This window comes from Tetrao urogallus, assembly GCF_951394365.1.
Source record: "Tetrao urogallus genome assembly, chromosome: 6".
NCBI classification, from domain to species: domain Eukaryota; kingdom Metazoa; phylum Chordata; class Aves; order Galliformes; family Phasianidae; genus Tetrao; species Tetrao urogallus.
Window position 1 is genome coordinate 12,673,447 of NC_136819.1, and position 21,396 is coordinate 12,694,842.

Below are 21,396 nucleotides of genomic sequence, written 5' to 3' on the forward strand. Positions count from 1 at the left end.
TATTTTGCAAACAGCTATGGGCAATTTAGAAATATCTTACAGTTCAACAGTGAATTAATTTAAGTGCTATCAATCAGTACTATTATCCGTTCTGAAAAATATCAACACAATTTACAGGAAAATAAAAAATGACATGCTTGGGTGTTTCCTAGGAACAGCTTCTCATGTTTGCAAACAGACAACAAAAAATAGTTTTATACATCAGAACCTGATTTTGGGGGATTCACAATCTTAACACTAAGGTTGTACAGACTCAGAAAATAAATTTTCATCCCAGAAATACACCAGCTCAATTGTGAAATAGACACTGGATTGTTTTTAAGTTTTAGAGTGCAAAATTCATCTCCAAAGGAAGAAGGAAGAACTGTGAATGGCTTCCAGTCAGATAGCTGCCAGATGGACACTGGCTCAATACAATCAAATCTTTTGAGAGAAGCTCACTTCTTTAAGAGCCTGTGAGTTTCAGAGGCACTTTAACATACAATCATTACAGTTCCCAAAGCTTTCCCAGCCATCTCTATGCTTGCTGAGACCACAAGAACCGGTCACACTTGTCCAACATGGACAGAATCAGGGCTCTGCAATAAAAGCAAAGGAAAAGTTAAACAGTATAAAAAGAAGCTAACAACAGAAAGAACAACACTTCTTTTTAAAGCAAAGTTTATCAGAAATGCGATTACACTTCAGAGGTGACAGCAACACGCATGCCTTCTTTGAAGGCAAGCAGCAGGGCTCAGCAAGACAGACATCTTCAGAGAATCTTCCTCATGTATATCTAGTTTCCTACTTCCCCTCTTTTCCCCCCTTTTAAGGTGCCTATATTGCACAACACGCAGTTCTCAAGAGGTAAAACTTTCAGCTGAGTTTTAAAGTCAAGAATTCAATACAAGAGTGAAGTATTTTTTTTAATCCATTAACTACAAAGTTTTAAGCACGAAGATCTAAAATAAATGGTGTGCATACACAGATCTTCCACTGATGCATCATCTTACCTTTGCCTTTTCTCAGCAATTTTCAGTATCTCACAGACACCAGTAAATCTTTCAGATGATTCTAGCATCAAGCCACATTCTTGTAGCAGAGGCAAGGCACGATTTGGGCCAATGGCCTTGGCTAATAAAAGAGCTACATTTTCCACAGTGATGCAATTTGGCCAGCTAGGGCTACCACTGTTGCTGACAGCTTCTCCATTCTGTGGGCCATCGTTGTGGAAAGCACTGCTGTGATTTTGTGCAAGATGCAGAAGAAACTTCCATTCTTCTGTGGTCTCTGGAATCGAACCTGGATGCAAAATGAGTTTGTTACGTTACTTGCAAAGCACAGTTTGTTACAAGCCTACTGCTTTAAACATGTCTGTAGTTTAAAAGAACATAAGCTACTCTGTTCTCCCTTTGGAGACGTAAGAAAATCAGCATTATAAGTGAAGAAATTTTGTACAGAAGGGTACTGCCTTGACTGACTCCGTGTAAAAATTCAGTGCTGAATTACATGCTAAGTTTTGCAATGCTTCACTATTTAAGGCTTTTTTTGAGTCAAAAAGCAAATAATTGTTTTGTCCATCTTTAAGAGCATAACAGCCATTTATGTTTTTCAAATATGCTGCAGTACACTCAGCTAGTGGAACTGTTTCCAAAACACTTACTGAAAAAAAAACAGAAACAACAGTTGTGACAAACTTGATCAGTAAAGACTAAGGGCAGTTGCAATATTGCAGAAAAACATTCATATTGCTTAAGATTCACTAACCATCTTCTTCATTCAACAGGTTCAAATCATCCAAATGAGCAATATTAGTAAAGGCTTCTTTTCTTCTATCCAGCTCCAGGCAGAGAAAAAGATATCCGGGCCAAAATCTTAAATAGGAGAGTAAAGATTTCCAGGAATCAAATTTTCAGTCTGAACTGCAGTCAACAACAGTAAAGCACTCACTTAAAAAGATGGAAGTGACTGAATTTCCTGAATGCCAGCAGCAATACTACCCAGTGCAGCAATACCACCCATCCAAAATGGGTACATGGTGCATCGAGTTGGACTCTTAAAATTCACCCTCAAAAGAGGAAACACTGTTCAATCAAATGTGCTTGTGGAAGGAGCAGACAGGTGGTTTTCATTTGTATCTTTTCAGGGTCAGAGTATAAGTATGAAGTTTTTTGTCTCACCCGTGTGATTTACAAACATCAGCCATCTTCTCTTTTGTAGCAAAATCAGCTGGGAGTTTAATCAAAAGCAGAATGAGTTGGCTGTACCCCCACGTAAACAAATGCGACCGTGGCCTAGAAGATAAGAAAATCTGTTTATATCCATTAATGTTTTCTTCAAAAACTTCTGTTTTCTCTATGAGAAAATCAGATGTATCACACAACAGAAGGGAAACAAATGAGAGATGGTGTCTCACTGTGTTTCACTAAGAGCAGTCATTCTCTAAAGCATTATGGACAACGTTATTTAGTCCTTTCGTTGCTTCTGCTCAACTCTGCAACATGCAAAATGCTCCAAGGATTCACTGACATCATAACTTCCATATAGAACTTCAGCCAAAAGCCCAGAGAGCAGCTTTCTGTCGCACTCAGGACCTAGGGCAAATCCCAATTTACCTGGGATTTCCTTCTGCATCTACAGTGTTTGCTCTTTGTGGTGCATCGTGAGAAACCGCCAAGCACAACCAATCCAGTCGTACTGATTCTGGCTGCAGAAGAGATCTAAGGAGAGATGACCTAGAAAACAAAGCATGTAGGAAAAATACTGTTTTTAAGTACACTGGCCATATAGAAATATGAGAAATTGCACTTGGACAAGAAGATCACCATGATATGAAATTAAATATGGAAAAATCTAGGAACTGAGGGGAACCACAGGAAAACAAGCTGATGGGTTACAGGTTGCATTTCCCCCCCCCCCCCCACACACACACTCAGTAGACTGAACTGCAGGCACAGAAACAAAACCATTTTATTCAAAGCATTATTTATAAAAACTCTGTCAAAATTAGCACCTAAGCTAACAAAACCCAGTTTGAGAAAGCAACTAAATCTGGCAGAATGAATAGGCATCTAATGCTTGAGAACATCAGAGATACAGAAACAGCTGAAAACAAACAAATAAAAAACCCCACAGCTACAGGACAAAAGATACAGATGAAGAGATTCTGCATTCCATTTACCTTGTATCCTCTGGCACTGACTTCAAAAGGCTATCCAAATATGCTAAAAAGTGAGCTGGATTATTCCTGCAAAGCTGCTTGATATCAGAAGGCACAATAGAAGGGTAGAACTTGGTCAAGGGCCGAAGAGCTGTTTCTCCAAATTTTTCATAAAGTCTACAGAGAGAGAGAGAAGAAAAACAACAACAATTCTCAGTGCCAAACAGCAACATTATTGACTTGCAAAGATCTTTCAAATTCAAGAAAGGTGATCTTCATAAAAAGATTCCCAGAATGCTCTACAAAACGTTAAGTGACAAGCTCTCATCTAACAGCACGGAGGATAAGGGAAAGGAAGACTTAGCTACAAACCTTTGAGCATGTACCAGCAACAGAGGGCTATCATCCCAAGGCCCCAAGTCATGCAGCTGTTTCAGTATTTTCAACATATCTTCATTTTCCATTGCCAAAGTCACTGGACTGTGACACGTTAGCTCTGAAATAAATGAGCGCACGTCTTACAGGCACACAGCCGCTGATAAGAGTAGGGAAGTTTTATATATATATATATATATATATAAATATATATATGCACTGTTGGATAAAACACATTATCAAAAGATCTGCATTTTTTCAATATACAACAATTTGCTTCTATTAATAAACAAAAGCTTCAGTTTGGTCACTGATGTCACAGAAAGCAGAGCTCAACACAAATGTTGCTTGTGATGGAACATGGGTATTAGCCCACAGACACAAGTCCCACTGAGGATGAACTAGGAATGCATCCATCACTTTTATCTTAAAGGCTCTCACAGAAATGCAAATATTGAACTAATTCCCAGGAGCCCAGAAGAAGATACCAACCATCAAATGTTATGTTCCTTGACTAATCTCTGCTAGTTCCAAATCAATGCTGAAACTATTTCACTCTTACAAGAAAACACACAAAGCAGCAGCAGAATACAGACAACAGGCATAGTTCTGGTTTCCAACATTATCGGGAAGTGTGAATTTAATGGGGCTAAAGAATTTTTGCAGAAAAGAAAGTCTGAAGTGATCACAAGCCATTCACTTGCATAGAACCATTCAGTTTTGTTTCACATTAATGACAAGTCAAATCATCAATTGCCAGTGCAAACACTGAAGCCTCATCTCCCACCTCTTGCCTATTACCATTTACATTTGATTCCAATTACATTATTCTGCTTACTGAAGAATACATACTTGGTTTTAAGTAGAGCAGTTCTGAAACTATAACAGTTTTTAACCAACAAACTCCATCTAAGCTGAAAGTTCAAAAGCAGTTCCTGTGGAATTGCAAAGAGAAGGCAGGAACAGTCTCTCCTAGGAGCCAACAAGGAAAAACACACAAACCACCTCAAAACAGAACAAAAACTTCCATCCACCAATCAACCTTCCCCTTCCCTACATCACACTGTAACACAGAAGGAAAAGAAGAAACAAATGGATGTACCTTTGAGTGTTTTTCCTCCCCTCTTTCCTCCCAAACAAAACCCTGCTCTGAGTTTATTAGTAACAAAGCCTTCATTAGTTACCTTTCAATCCTGTAATGTATGTTTCCCATACATCAGGGCTGCTGGTGTACATGGTTATAATACACCGCTTTAGTCTTTTTAAATCCAGAAGAAAGAAGTAGTTTTGTATAAATCTACAAGCAAAGGTCCACGAAGCTGCTGGGGGCAGACTTGGATCAGAGCTTTCCTCTGCATCACCATTCCCACATGAAAATACACGCAGTTCAAAGCACAGCGTTGTCAACTCAGTCAGATCTTTGTGAACATCTGGTTCTAGGTCACATGGGGGGGACACCTGAAAGCAGCCATCCAGAAGTCCCTTCAAATCAGAACCATTTTCATGCATGGTTTGACTTTCATAGGTTTCATCTTTGTTTTCAGTGCAGTCTTCCTCTATGCAACCTGGTTCTTTGCCTGCCAGATCTCCACCATTTGGATTTCCTTGCAGGTTTTCCTCCAGGACTTCCCTCTGTTCTTCAGCACATATAGTCTTGCTCTTCTGAACAGAGGAAGCAGACTGCTCTTTGCTGCCAAATTTTTCTTCCAGAAAGACAAGCCACTCCTGTAAAGCCCTTTTCATACACTGCGGTTCTAACAAAACCAGGGGATCCTGCAGTTTGGCTCTGTAGAACAGAAAGCTGCTAAGTTACTTGACAGCTCTAAGAGGTCACAAGTGAAATATTATCTGTTTTGTGTAACTCTTAAGTATACTCCAAAACTTGACGTATAGCCAGTAGCTGTTCTTGTGGTTCCAGTTGAATCAGATAGAATTTAGGCTAATCACACCATGTATGTTTGATTTTAGTATATCATTACTACTTCGCCAAGCTTCCTTTTGGAATTGGTTTTTGTTTGTTAGCTATGGGGTTTGAGTGTTGTTTTTTGGTTTTTTCTTTTTCCATTTTTTTCCTATGCTTTTTACCATTTTTATTTTTGGTTTGCTTGCAGTTAGGATAAAGTTATTTCACTGCTATCCTTTTGTCTTAAGCAAGCTTATAGCATTCTGCTTGGTTTTAAATAGGGGTAACAAATCACTAGCTAAAACAAAAGCCTTATTGGTAACATTAGAAGACATCTACAACATTATTCTTTCATACACAATTAAAAAGTCATTTTTCTACTAAAACCCAATGTATCTAAACATTACATTTTTCTTAGCTTACATAGCTTTTGCTGTTGCATCCTTAAGATCTTTTAGATGATCCTCCTCTGGAAGCTGGTGGTTCTGCAATTCTGATCTAGAAAAACACATTAAGTCTTAAATGATGTATATACAATTATCATGAGGATTTTCCTCAGATTTGTCAAGAGATGACATGAATCTCATTATTAAGAAAATGGAACATTTATTTCTAAAGAAGCTCAATAGGAATTATCAACATACTGGACATCAAGAACAACCACTAATAACACACCTGTAGCCTTTATTAAAACTTCTGCTCTAACTACAGTTGATTTCTGATGATGCTAAATAAAAACAATTGCGTCACCATATGAAAATTTGGTGAAATTAGCAAATCACCTGAATATGAAAAAATTTAGCCCTGTTTTAATTGGACAAACATTAAGGCAGACGTTTTATAGACAGAATTTAAAAAAAAAAAAAAAGTTTTAAGGGCAAAAAAGAATTTACTCTCTGCTCAGAAAGGATATAAAACTGCTGGACTCGTATCCATAGCTATGATGGACATCACAGAACCACTACCTAAGAGTTGCTGAATACACCGCATTCTTGCTCGTCACAGCTCTGTGCAGTCCCCACAACATCCAGACTCATTCATAGACTGAATCAGCTTCAAGGTTAGGAGTCAGGAAAATCAGTGAAAGCCACTGGAGTAATGACAGCAGCTGGAAACACAGCAAGCTCCCCATTCTGCTCAAAAGGTAGGTTTTCTTTAGATTTGCTATCCCCAGAACATCCAGCAAATACAATTGCTAAGAAAATGAGGTTTTGCACTTACTCCTTTTCTTCCTGTGGACATGCTACCGGATTAACAGACACCTCCTGCTGTTGCTCGTCATCCTTTGCCTCTTGTTTCCCTCTGCTATCAGGACTCACATGAAGTGTGCCAATCTTTTCAGTAGTTTTGCGTACAAAGCTGGAAACACTAGAAGTCAGAAGTTCAAACATTTGAAACTGAAAGTTCATATCTAAAAGAATCAAGCAATTTCTTTCTAGATAAACCATAATTTCAGAAATCTTTATAGCCTGAACAACTCTTGAAAAAGGATCAAAAATCACTAAGAAACTGCTCAGAATTCATACTTCATTTGCAATTCTATATATAAGACTTGGGGGGTTTTGCTGCTTGAAGAAGAGTCACATACTAACATTTAGCACTTAGATTTTGACATGCATTTGTACACCAACAGACACAGATTGGCGACATTTCACTCTAGGGCTGATAAGGCATCATTAGGAGCTTACGGTCCTCTGGTGGTGAGAAATGGTTTTGCAGTACTCAGAAGTTAATTTTTCAGATTATAAAGCTCATTAAAAATATCCTTATCACGCCATCGGTTCCTATCCATTCGGATACGTTAGGAGAAATCTCAACAGGAATACAGAAATCCACTGCCACAAAGAAAACCTGGTCACCAAGAGCTGAGAACTCAGCCTTTTGCTTTCTGACTAGCTTAGGACATTAAAAACTAACAAACAAACAAACCAACAAGCCAACCCTTTTACTTGCACTCAGAGAGAATGTGGCATCTTTTATTATACCAAGGAATAGCTAAAGCTAGATGTTCCTGCATACGAGAGAAAGGCTTCAAACAAAAGACTGGACTTTAAACGTATGTGAAGAATTACAGGGAAACTGTAAAATATGATAGTGCTTAAATCATGAATAGAATATAGCTGGTACTTGAAAGTTCAGTTCTAAATATTATCAATAATTGCTTGTACTTGATCTCTTAAGAACTGCTCATGGTTTTGAAGGAATTCAAAGCAGTGCACGTACATCTGAAAGTTCTTCTGAGATCTTCTTACTACTGATATCAGATCAGTCTTTTGTTGCAGAATATATTTCACATACCTAGTAATCATGGGAGAGGTATGCCATTTCTCAGCCCATCATTATGGACCAGAAACATTTTGAGTAAGAAACATACACATCTGAAAATAATTATTTAAGTTATGTATTTAACACCATCTGCTTCCCATTTTATAATGAGTTTTTTAAAAGCAAATTGATTTCTACACAAAACAAAGTATAAGCTACCATTATTCCATGAACACTTGGGAAATTAACTAGATTTACTGAAAGGTGCCTATGTGAGGAGAGGAAGGTGGTAGGCTACACAGTATATCTTGTGTGTTCTGACAGTATCTAGCATCAATTACATATTTTAACTTCTGTCCATAACAGCCTAGAAGAAGCCTTCTCTGATTCCTCAGAAATCCAACTACCAGCAAAGCTGAATTTCAAAGCAGCATTTAGTAAATTTGTTTCAAGTGCAAACCACAAGCACAGTTTACAAGACGATGTTAATCATTCCTAGATATTTAAAAATCTAATGGTCAAAATCTTAGCTCCACTGAAGTTCACAGCAGTTCTTCACAAATCAAAGCTTTCCTCTTGACACCAATTAAGTAACTTAGCAAATTAGACTGCATCTCAAGCCTTTCATGTCAGATGCCACATTTTTACAGAACAGAATATGAACTATAGGAGACAATGTTACAAATTCAAAGGACAGAAAAGGGAAAGATGTAATGGATGAGTGAACGTCCTGCAAGTTTTACCTTTCTTTGACAGCTTGGAGAGAGACGAGAGGAGATGGGGAACGAAATGATAAAGGAATGCTGAATGGGAGAAATGTTTCACTCCGGTCAGCCTCAATCGTCACAGATGCATGAGATGCATTGTCTAACAAATGGAATTGAAACAAAGAAACATGAAAGAGAGGCCTGGCAAAAAACGAAACAGTGAAACAAACACAAGTATTTCCTTACTACATAAATTACATAAGATACTGTCATACTTTTTAGTGTTTCATGGTGATGATTCCAAGGAAACAAACATGCTACGTGGTCTCAACAAACGTTCTATTATTAACTTTGAACCTTGCAGGTCTGCTTTGTTAATGCTCTTTTGGCTCTACAGCAAGGCAAGCGATGATGACAACTGCCTGAAAACTACTGCCACAAAACATAGGCTTACAGCTCATTTAGAGGACAAAAAACTTGATTTAATGCACCAGTAGTTATTTAAGCAGTTAGGAAAATTGTGATATGTACCAATTTACATTGTCCTATTTCCTAAAAGCTAAATAATGCATGAACATAAACACCATGAGCCATGGCTATGGTCTAAATCACTCTTCTATTTGACGGGATTTCAAAACATGACTAAAGGCACTGACTTTTGATAAGAACCACAGGAAATACAGAACCACTGATCATTTCCCTTTCACTCCCATACACCTACTAGTATCTACAATGTGTTTTGATTAGTCATTTCCTGTTATGAACAAGCTGCACATTTAAGTGATTAAAATGAAGAAAAAAGAACACTTGTGCAACAGTCAGAACTACCTGCAGTGTGGAGCAGAAAACATGCTATACTGTTACAGAAATTCCATTAGAATTCACAAGCCTTCTAAGCAGTGCCTGAAGATCATAACTGATTGTGCCTAAAAGGCCACTTTGTTCATCATGCAAGTTAATAATCTAAAAGCTTATGATATCTTACGTAAATGTGACCAGGGAAACCAGCATCACTGCAGCAAGAAAACAGAGTTATTCATTAAGTCCACTTCTCTTAAATACCAAATGAGGGACATATGCTTCAATAGGCATCTAGAATCTTTCTATCCTGAAATAATCAGTAAATTTGCTATCGCTTGTTGAACACACACAACAATTTTTACTCCTAACGTTCAAAAACTACAACTGTTCATTTTAGAGTTTTAACATTAGAAATGATGGGCTTCCTGCATATTTTCTCACTTCTCATTTTCATGGTGAAGACGGTTAAGAAGGCCAACGTAAACTTAGAAGTACAAACATGAAGTAATCCAGTCAGCAGGACTACGTTACTGACAAACAGAGATGTAAAAATCCTATTCCCTCTGTACCCACCATGTTTTTTTCCCCAGCAAAGCACTAATGTTGTCTCCCTCCTCAAACAACAACTCTGTAACAGCTAAGGGTAGATTTTTACTGGAAGAGAACATACATTGTCTCACTTGACCCTTCATCCAGTGACAGATATTTTGTAAGAAATGACAAGAAGGTCCCTAAATAGTCTAAATGTTAGTTATTAACTATTATATCATTCCCACAACAACATACAGGTATCTAACAGGCAATCCCCCTTAAAAATGAAAGCATGCAAGAAAGCTAATATTCCTCTCCTAAGCCTACAGCTAATTCTGAAGAAAGAATCCCAGAGACAAGATTAACAAATAATTTCCTGGAGCTGAAATTACCAGAAAGATAGGGACAGAATACAAATCTCATCCGAAACTCAATCAACACCTTCATTGTCAGCCAGTATAACCTTAGCATTTATGCTGAACTGTACACAGAGGTGGAAAATAAGTATGAATTTCTAGTCTGGGAAATGCTCTGTGCCTTTTGCTTTCTTTCTCTGTTTGCTTTTCAAGTTCTCCACTCTGAGGAGCCAACATTCCAATGTTTCAAGAAAGAGCTTGACTAGAAGGCGGGATGACTGATCGAATCAGATTGATGGATGACTTGAGAGTGGAAAATAAAAGCAGAGAGAAAAATAATCAAATTCTTGTAGAATACATAAGTACTGCATCCGAAGAACATATTTGCATTAAAACACATTACCAAGTTCCACCTGCTCGTCCTCCTGGTGTGCGTGAAATTCTTTAAGTCTCTCATCTTCTGAGAACGTTTGACTGTGGAGAGAACACGAATCGTCATCTGACTGACTGCCCCTCCGGCTGATAACACGGTATATTCCAGAGTCCAAGACACTGAAGCTCTCCTGTCAGACAAGAGAAGAGTTGGACATTTTTTGAGTTGTACTTTCTCATTAAACATCCTGCAACAAATTAAAACAAAACAAAATAATCTCCACATAAACAACCTCACAGTACTTCATAATTCACTATCTGGGAAAGACACATGCAATGTCTTATTTCTGGCATATCCAGAATGGATAAGTAAACACATGCTGCTAAGTGTGTAAGTCCAGAGACTTGATCAAGATGTAAGCGTTGCAATTGCTCTTAGGAAAGTAGGCTGCAGAACAACCAGTGTATTTAGCACAAGACTATGAGACAAAGCCATCTTGGCTGTTGTGTCACATACACAAGAGTCTGTATTCTTTTTAATGTTTAACCGTGCCCAGGTAGCACAACTAAAGAGCCTCCAACACTGCCTGCTTCCAGAACATACATACATCCTTTGGCTTGCATCCAGTGAAATTACACAGACTTTCTTATTTGCTAATGGAAAAAGAAACAAAACAAACCAAATCTAAACTTGTTTCCCCTTTACATTACTGTTTTTCAAGCTTCACTTCTTAAACACTCAGAGTGAAAACAACTCATACAACTCAGGTTGTATTAATTAGGGAATACGACCCTTTTCTTGAAAAGCTTCTGGGCACCCAAGTCAATACCAAGCAGCTAAATGTATGAGACAATGTAAAAAAAAAAAAAAATCAAGCATGTTTCTCTGCAGACCTTCCTGCTTCAGCTTCATGGAGTCAGACAATTTTTTTTAAACAGAGCTAGGATAGTTCTCAGTATTCACATATTCTGCTTTCACCAGAGGAGACCACAGTTACAATTGAGATGACCTTCACTGAAACACTGTAAGATACAAAATTCAGCTGTAGAGAAAGCCTTCTTTGTATCAATCTTTGTTCACATCTCAGCCACTAGTCATAAAATAATACAGAAAGAAGATAGAAATACAAGAGCTTAAAGAAGTTCAGTAGTATTCCATACCTCTCTACACCAGTGAAGTTTAGAAAGTAGCATTATCATACACAGTAGATACGGTAAAACTGAAAGCCTCATCTTCAAAGTGAGCAACGAGATGGCTATAAGCCATGAAGATAAGGCTTCTGGATAACATTTTGAGCACTAACAGTGCACTTACATGAGATGAAATGCTGCTCCTCCTACTGCTGCATGCAGAGTCCAGAGGTTCCAACTTCAAGATGAGTTCTTCCAGATGAGAGATGAGATCCTGCTGGGCTGAAGCATCCAGCTGAGACTTCAGGTGCTCCAACTTTTCGAGAGGCAAATTTTTTCTTGCCTAAAAATACACAGTAAAGCAGAAGCATTATTATTTCTAATGTCTACTTAAAAAAAAAAGAAAAAAATCAAAAAGGCACTATATAAACAGGCTCATTTTCATACTAAATGTATAACGCCCAGCAGACTTTTAAAAAACTTCAAAAATATGAATTTCAGAACTTAATAGAAGAGAGGGACTGGAAACACTGGAGTTACACTGCATACTTCAAGAGGTATTTACTCACCCTGCAGGAAATAACTGAATTTTGGAAGAGACAACAGACCCTAGCAGCGAGAGTCCAGAACCCTCTTCTCATCAGGCGCTCTATGCAGCGGTCCACCAGCAGAAGGGAAAAGCGTGCAACTTTTCCATTTGTATGCAGACAAAACAACTCATTCTTGTGAACTGTTATGTCCTGAATATCTGAAAAACCAGATGCACAAAAGCATCTAAGAGTCTGAAACCATCAGCCAGGATTCCCTTTTATTCTTGAAGGAAGCCGAAAACTTACTTCCCACCTGAGCGGATGCAGAAGTCGAATACACTGCAGCACAAGTGGTGTGAGGAACTAGCATTTAAGAGTGCTACACTAGCATTTAACAGCTATAAAGCAGAAATACTAAAACTTTCCTGAGCTCCATTTCTAGAAGGGAGCTAGAAAGGCTGGATTCTATTTAGTTTTCTTTTACCTCTGAAGAAGGATAAAAAACTAAATCAAGGCAGAACGAGCACATGAGAGAAATGCACCATGATCAGCTTTGAAAAAAAGAACAAAAACATTTGCTAGGAGAAGGAACACTCTGACCTTTCTGCAGATTGCCCTCCTCCACAGGAGGTCTAAGAATAAACAGAAATGAGGAAGAACTATGGAGATGTGGCTATTACCTTGTAGCATTTGATTATTGTGCTGTATGATCAGCTTACACCAGGTTTTGGTCCTCCTAAGTATGGAGGGAAGGTTGGCGGGAAGGGGTAGGGAGAAGGTCACTACTCAAGGATATAGCTGACAGATGACAAGAAAATGAGTTTTGTAATAAACATTCTGCAATCCAGCTGCAGAAACAGAGCTTGAAAAGGTTCTGTGTTAGACAAGGACTTCATAAGTGACAAATGTAAGAGATAATATTACAGAACTAAGACTCTTAAAGTTTACCTTTTACTTCACTCCACAGCAAGACTTGAACACTTTGGGGAATAAAGATATAAACGCCTCTTTCTGTCCAGGTCAACAAATAATGCTCACTGCAAGCAAAGCAGATGTTACTCAGCCAAAAGTTAACTGTGGTAGTACACTACTTCATCAACAGGAAGCTGTGCTGAAAAATACTCACGTCAAATATAGTAGCTTGGAGAAAGATAAAGATTGTGCAGAGCAGATGGAACTAGTGTAATGAGGATCTGTCCTATAAAGAAAAATTATTGTGTGTTACAAGGCCTAACTACAACAGCACCACATTCATAATATAGCCTCAGCTCTTCAAACCCAAAGCCGGCTTAACCTGTTGCAGTTACACAGACACCTACAGAACCAAGGCTTTGGAATTTTTAATTTAGTAATCAACTTCCATTATTACAGGAGGACGTAGTAATAGGGCAGCTAGGATTAACATCTGAATCCACTGGGAGTTCTCAGGGGGCCTAGAAGCCCCACGCTGCTTTATCACCAACAACACACACACACATTACCTGAGAGAAACAACAGGGAGAGGCGGAGATGAGAGCAGCTGCTTGAACTGATGTGTGCTCTGCACTTCCCCATCAAAGTTCACCTCCCACATCCTCGAGCCAGGCCGGGCACAGTATATTAATGGCTGCTGATTCCCACTGCTTTTTCCAGCAGGGAAGAAACACGCTCCAAATTCTCCATCTCTCTCCTTGTTACCAATTTTCCAGAACTTCTCTCTTTTGGAGAAAATGCATTTGTTAAGGCTGCATTAATAAAGGCTCTCATTAATCTTGTCTTATTTTTCAAATATAAAAGAGTAAAAAAATTAATCACTGTTATGGTATTTTTTGTTTTGTTTTTGTTTTAGTTCTGCAGTGAATACACTAAAGTCTGCATGAAATTTATAAAAGACCAGGTACAGAAATACTTGTTAATTTATGTAAGTGCTCAGATCATAAGCCTCTTTCTTTTGCAAACGCTGAAGACAACTTCTGTGGTCAATCCATCTGAGTTTAGTCATAACAACCAGGGGAGGTTCCTGTTAATGGCAGAAAGCAAATGTAGCTCTGAGAAAGGCAAGAGGGAGGATCTGTGGAACTAGCCAGACAACCTCAGCTAGATCCCTGGGAAGGCAATGTTGCAAATGATCTCAGAAATCACTTCCAAGCATGGGAAAGATAAGAAGCAGATTACAAATAGTAAGCACAGGCTTATGAAAGGAAAATCATGCTAACAGCCTTTTGCAAAAGAATGACTGCCTTGTTACATTAGAGGAAAGCAGGTGTGTATCTTGACCTCAGGAAGGCTTCTGACACTGACTCCCACAACATCTTTACAGAGAAGCCAAGGAAGCATGGGTTAGATAAACAGCACCAGCTGGCTGCAGAGCAGCTTTCTAGGGAAGGATGTGTGGTCATGGCGCACAAGCTAAGCACAAGCTAGCAATGCTCAGCACTGCTCATACATATCTGGGGTGCTGGGGTCAGATCTGGGCTCCCCAGTACAGGAGAGCCGTGGACATACTGGAGCAAGTCCAGCGAAGGGCTACAAAGATGATGATGGGATTACAGCACCCACCACCTGAGAAGAGGCTGAGAGCTGGGCCTGCTCAGCCTGGAATAGGAAAGCTGATGGAGACATGCACATCTTATCTGACCTTATCCATGTGTATAAGTACCCCAGGCTGGGTTAAAACAGTACAGCAAGCAGAGCCAGGCAGTTCTCAGTGGTACCCAGACAGCACACAAGAGGACAAGAGGAAACAGGCACAGACTACAATATAGGAAATGCCATTTCAACATAAGAAAAAGCTCTGATGAGAGTTGCAAACTGTGAGCAAAGGCTGCCCTGAAAACTTGTGGAGTGTCCACTCCTGAAGATGTTCAAAACCTCATGAAACAGTCTCACGCAATCTGTTCTACTAAACTGTGCTTGAAGCAGGGAAGTGAAAATAAATAATCTCCAGAACCTCCTCCCAACTGTAGCAATCCTGCATGACTCTGGAGATCTCAATATTTTACAAAGAAAATGTAACTTGCCTCTCAGTATCACATAAATAAGTGCGGGTAAGTGAAGATATGAGCAATCTTCCATCCAAATAATCCAGCTGAACAACCCGAGAATCTACGGTGGTTATAATCTGAACAGGAAACATCACAAAAGTAGCAGCAGCCTGTGATTAAAACAAGAAAAAACAAAAAGAAAAAACAACAGATTGATCATCAGTTTAGTGTAAAGACTATTTGAGGTTAAAAACTGCAAAATTCAGAAAAGGCTCACGTATACTATGAACAGAAAGCACAAGACAAAGTGAGTCAGTGCAGTTCCTCTCTTCTCTCCCTTTAGAGAACAAGGTTCTATTGCTCAGAGATACCTAAGTTCGAATTATCCTCTTCCCAAGATCATTACTGAAGTCTTCAGAAAAAAAGATCATCTTATCCCATTGCATCCTGATATTTGTTGATAAAAAGAGCATGGCTTTTGTAACACTACGAGGTTTCTTTATTCCTCTGTAAGCTTTCTGCACTTCTGTCAATTGTTTCAATTCCGCTCACGGGTACTTTCAGCTAACAGTCTTATGAGACATCTAAGGGATTACTGAATGCAAAACAAGAACAAACAACTTCCACCAGATTTTGGTGGTTCATATCAACACACACTTTTTTTTTTTTTATTACTCTGCACCAAACTATCCAAATGCTCCATGTTACACAAGTCTCCCAGTTTGCATGGGTGGCAGAACAGAGTCATAGACAGCATTCTCATTCATAAGAAACTACTGGGAATTGCTCTCCCATTTTCTAGTGGACTGTCTCCATATCTGACAGCTACACGCTGTCATCTTTGTTTGGAATGCATAGATTCCTTGCTCTGAACGAACTGCATTACACTTGAGACTCAGCAGTCTTAATAGGCACAACCAGATGTTGCTCTATCCTACCTAAAGGAAATTCTACAAGACCGTGCTCTACCTTGATCATAGCAAACTCATTTAAGACACACTGTGGATTTGCTCAATCCCTGAAGTCTGGACAAACTTAGGTCAGAACTTCTGGAAAAGCCTGCTGGAACCCACTGTTTCTTTGTATTGCTAAATCATACAGAGTTTTTAATGCTCTAGATTCAAAATCATTTTCTGCTGAGTTACAAACTTGGCTAAAGCAAGGGTAGCAAATTTAGAAGTCATCACTTCCACTGTTACGAGACTGTTTTTCATCCCAGCAGACAAAGCTACTAGAAGTTTTCCTCAGTTCTATATCACTTAAACAAAGAAACTCACCCACGTCCTCAGGAACCTCTCAATCTCAAAGAAAGTAAGCAATGCTTTACCTTCCCTTGTTTGGATGTGTTAATTTTGATGGCTGATACTTTCCCTACATGATCTCCTACGAAAACACGGAGGGCAGCTGTATCCCAACACAGAGCTGTAACTTTTCTGCCCTTATGTTCAGAGGAAACATATATCCGTTCTGGCTTCCCACGACGTTCCTGATTCAGCTCCCACACTACCACAAGCCCCTGGCTGTAAAATTTAAAAGAAAACACAAGTGGAGAATAAATCTTGTAGAGGCATTCAGCACTTTATCAGTTATAAAAATGTCTTACACCAAACAAATGGGAAACCTATACAAGAAGTCCCCCTCAGATCTGGCTACATTAGAGACTGCACCCTCTCAAGAAGTGAAATGTCCTTCCTCGTGCTACCCAGCAGCAGCAGCAGCTCTGATTGGCTCCTCTTACACTGAATGGCATTGCCAACAAGGATGCTAAGCTTGAGGAAAAGTGCATATTCACATTTTAAACAATGTAAATGGTATCAGCTACAAATTTCACTGTGACAAGTCAATAAAGTCAATAAAGATCTTTCTTCCAAGGCTGAATGGACTCAGAAGAACGTTTACCATCATATCTTTATGTGTATTAGCTCTCAAATAGGTATTCTGTTACAGAAGAACAATTTCTTCTTAAAATAATTACTCTTGAGATTTATTCTGTTGAGGCATCTACCAGTTAGTTTCCTACCTTGCCCCCTCTCCCTTCAAGTTCTCAATAGACATTAATCTGAAATTTAGAAGTTACTTCACAACACTGAGCCAGCATTCAGGTTTGTAAGTATATTGCTCACCTGGTGGCAACAGCAACATAGTCTTCATCGTGTAGACAACATGCAACTCGGGAAATGGCACCCTCCTGAAAGCAAATACAGCAGTGAGTGCAAACGAGAGATGTTCTTGTACTACCTCCACCAGGCCACAACTTTTATCTCTATGAAATAACACAGATTAAAGCCAACAGCTGCTACTGCTCTGGTGTGGTGCAGGTGCTTTTGTTTGGATTTTGTCTGCACACAGCGAGCTTTCTCTAAAACCAACCATATATCATCCTCTAATGTGGAAACTTAAAAGCAGTCCCTTTCTGTACGTGCAGGCATTGCTTTGCCAGAATTAAGCAAGATGTTTCTTGATCTTAAAAGATGACTGCATCCATGTTACAGAGCGGGCAACCCAGAAAACAGAATCCAGATGTAGAAATAGCAATCCCCCTTTCTTGACTTCTTTCAGAAAATAAAAAAAGCATGCTAGCTTGCTTTTTCTTTACTTACCCAGAGAGTTAACATTTTGGTACCCAAACAGCACTGTTATCTACGTGTCAGCTGCTCTGGTGTCACACCGAATGGTTTCTCTCTAACTCTTATATATTCAGGTGACTTTGAGGCTGCTGTTAACTGGACTTAGTCTGCCCCTCAAACCACCCCTTTCAAACCCCATGCAAACCGTTACACCGCACACTGTGCCAACACCTCAGCACCACAGCCTTTTTCACAACGCAGCACTATGAAATCTCACCTCGTTTAGACAGCTCAACAAGCTGAAAGCACACCTCCCCCAGGCCTGTTTCCCCAGGTTGATTTGGTGCAGGACGTTACAGAATCACAGTATCACAGGATGGCTTGGGTTGGAAGGGACCTCCAGGATCATGAGTCTCCAACCCCCCTGCCTCATGCAGGGCCTCCGCATTAAATACTAGACCAGGCTGCCCAGGGCCCCATACCTTATGAGTAAGGAAAAGCCTCTGCTTCCAACCATCTTTCTGGATAAGGTTCAGCCCTCCTCCTGAGGTGCCGAGAGCCAGCCACTTCTTTGACACGGTGATGCACGTGCACTGCAAGAGACAAGGGCACAATGCAGAACCTGAGCAAGAGCTACAAGAGGCACCTTTTGTTTCTATTATAGTTCTATTTTCAGAGTCCACCACTTGCCAACTTTGCATGCTGCTCGTGAAACGCTGTCAGCACAGCCAACAGGGAATTAAAACGGTGTTCTTAGAGACTGAACGGAACTGCAAAAGACAGAACCGAGCAGAAGACATGTTTTTGCCCTACGAGGACACAACAAACACACGCTCGGAGCAGGGCTCTGCCTTCACTTCCCCATCTCCTGCAGCACCCACACACGGGAGCATGGCACACACCGAAAGGGATTACGCGTGGAGCTTAGTTAAAACAACAACCCACGCAAGGAAACCACGCGAATTAATTAAAACTAAAAGCAAACCGCTCATCACACACCTTCAGCCGAGCGGAGTCCAGCCGCAGCGCAGACAGCAGCGGGTCTAAGCACTCCAGCTCCGCCAGCACATGGCTATAGGACTCCGGCACGGCTGCGGGCAGTGCCGTGGGTGCGGCCGGCACCGAGGCCATGGTGCGCAGGGTTACAGCGGCACACGGCCAGGCGCCCCGCAAACACGCGCCGCCGCACGCCAGCAGCCAGCGGCCAGCAGCCACCGCCTCGCGGCACGTGACCCGCGGAGGGGGCGGGGCGGGGCGAGCCGCTCGGGGCCGCCGCCCGCTGCGTCACGCCGGGCGCGCGGCAGGAAGCTGCGTCACGCGCGCCCGCCTGGCCCGGCCACGTGACGCTGACGCGCGGCGCCCCCTCCCGCCGCGGGCCGATGCCGAGGGGAGGCCCCTCCCCCGCAGCGCGGCGGCGCCGACCTGGGAGCGGAGCGGCGGAACCGTCCGGCCCCACGGCGGGGGACGAGCGACGCCCGCGAACGGCGGGGCCGGGTGACGGCGGCAAGGGGGGGAGAGGCGGGCGCGGCGGGATGGGGCGGGGGGGCGGCGGCGCGGCCGAGCCCCCGGGTGCTCCCCCCTCCGCCTCACTGTCATGGCGGCGGGGGAGGGGCCGTCACGTGAGCGTGAAGGGGGGCCGGCGGCGGGGGAGGGGGGAGCGGCCACGTGATCGCGGAGGACGCGCATCGGCGGCCTGCGTCCTCGTCACGTGACGCGGCCTCCCCCGCCCTGCCGGTGCCTCGCGGCCCGTTCCGGTCACGTGTCCGCCCCTGCCCGCCCCATGGCCCCAGCGGCGGCGGCGGCGGCCCGACCCCCTTAGCGCCCGCACCGCCCCGGGCCCGGCCCGGCCTCCCGCGGCCCGCAGCGCCCGCCCGCCCGCCCGTCCGCCCGGAGCAGCTCCCGCCCCACGGTAAGCGGCGCGGCGCGCGAGAGGCGGCGGCGGGCACTGCGGGTGCCGGTGAGGGTAGCGAGGCCGATCCGCCGCGCCGCCCCGGGCCCCGAGCAGCCCTTACTGGGGATAACGCCTGGAGGTCCGTGGGCGGCGAGCCCGGCCCGGCGGGTTGCGCCGTGGCCTATGGCCTGTCCGTCCCGGGGCTCCCTTGGCCGCCTTCTCCGCTCGGGCCGGGCCCGGCACCGCGGCAGCCCCTGCACAAAGGCGGCCCGGCCCGGAGCCCCCTGGCACGGCACTCCCGGTGCTGCGGACCGGGCCCTGCGGTAGAGCCACCGTGTTGATGCCCCGCAGAGAGCCCAGCCTACGTGACCGCGACTCCGGCCTCCCGACTCCCCGGCCTCGCGTCTGCGGCGCGGCGTGGGCCCTCGGCACCGCCGGGTACGGGCCCTGAGGGAGCTGATCGCGGTAGAGGGGCCGACCCCAGGCCTGCCCCGGCTGATTACCACCCCAAGCGCATCCCCAGCGGGGCCAGTGACAGCCCTGAGGGTTGCTTTTATTCCTGCTCAGAACCCGAGCGCGACGGCGGTACTGGAGAGCTCTCAAAAGAGAGCTGTGAGATGCAGCGGTTGTTAGGGAGAGGCTGTGTGTTAGAGGAAAGCTCGCTGTTGGAATGTGATGGCGTTTCCAGGTGGTCCTCCTTCCAGAGTTGGGGAAGAGTAGCTGTAGGTGGTCAGCAGCCAGCACCCCATACTTTGCTCCGGCACAGACCCTGCCCGTTGCAGGCTGCAGCCAACAGTGCCAGCCCAGACAGGCACGATGACAAATAGGAGCCAGGCATTAGGCCTGCTGCCTGATCCCTGTGATCTTCGCAGCCATTAACCAGCACTTTAAAAATTCTGTCACTGGAGAACTTGGAATAACCTGTGTCTGGTTATCCTATTCAGGAAGATGCTTTAAACCAAAGAAACATCTCTTCTGAAATTCGCAGTTGAATGACTCCAATGCTGCTGTCTTCAGCAGCAGACTAAAATTGCTATTAGAGCTGCAAAATAGCAGAATTTCTCCTGTGCACATTGCAGTCCTTGCTTCTTGGAGCAGCACTGCCACGAACTGCAGCACCAATTGCTGGAAGCTCCAGAACAGTGATCAAGCACAGATATGATGATGATGAGGCAGGCAGGAGCAGCTCACTGAGGGCTTTAACCTCCACAATGTACCTAAGGTCTGAATAAAGAAAAGAAGACAGCGTGCTGTGTGAGGACATGGTCTTCCTCTCAGCAGCAGCTAGGAGTGTCCTCGTGCTGCTCTCACAGCTGGGTGAGATTCTATTTTAGAATTGTACTGGTACTTCTTGTAACAAGAGAAGCCATCTTGTTTGCGTTAGTGAAAGATGGTAGCTTCACTAAATCCTGATTATTGTTCCTTTTTTTTTTTTTTTACTGATACATTGTTCAAAAGACAGCTGGTGGCTTTCTGCATTTTGTGTGATGCTGGCTGTGCTTGTGAGTTTTATGATCCTGCTGCCACTATTAGTTGCTGCATGAGAAAGAGAGCATGACAATGATAAGTATGAGTGTATGCCCTCCATGCCCTCCCAGCAGGCAGAAGGAGCCACTTGTGGGATCTGTGCTCACTGCCTGCATGCTGCAGGCATGGTGCTGGCAGCACTGCGGCTATCAGCGAGAAATTGCTGCTGGTTGCTCCGTGCCGCAGCAAAAAGGCTGCTTGTAGGTGGGTGAAATAGCACAGTACAAAAGCAAGGCACTCAGCACAGTGAGCCCCAAATACTTCTCTTTCTGTTCTGTGCAGTTTAAATTCCTTTGCATTCTGTGGCTTTGTCTCTTTTGCATTTGATAATAACATCC

At 42.8% G+C, this 21,396-nt stretch overlaps 1 protein-coding gene across 1 annotated transcript; it reads right to left on the minus strand.

The window, feature by feature from the left end:
* Window positions 1–517: 517 nt before the first annotated feature.
* HPS5 (HPS5 biogenesis of lysosomal organelles complex 2 subunit 2) lies at window positions 518–18,771 on the minus strand (the record flags this gene model as incomplete). Its single annotated transcript, XM_079536658.1, has 22 exons — window positions 518–578; window positions 993–1,281; window positions 1,747–1,853; window positions 2,160–2,273; window positions 2,595–2,714; window positions 3,161–3,316; window positions 3,512–3,635; window positions 4,699–5,300; window positions 5,841–5,915; window positions 6,639–6,785; window positions 8,426–8,549; window positions 10,481–10,640; window positions 11,765–11,923; window positions 12,150–12,328; window positions 13,059–13,147; window positions 13,237–13,308; window positions 13,592–13,803; window positions 15,106–15,243; window positions 16,401–16,593; window positions 17,197–17,261; window positions 18,123–18,233; window positions 18,640–18,771. 22 exons carry the CDS (start codon window positions 18,769–18,771, stop codon window positions 518–520), a joined length of 3,429 nt encoding a protein of 1,142 aa, XP_079392784.1.
* Between the last annotated feature and the right edge of the window lie 2,625 nt (window positions 18,772–21,396).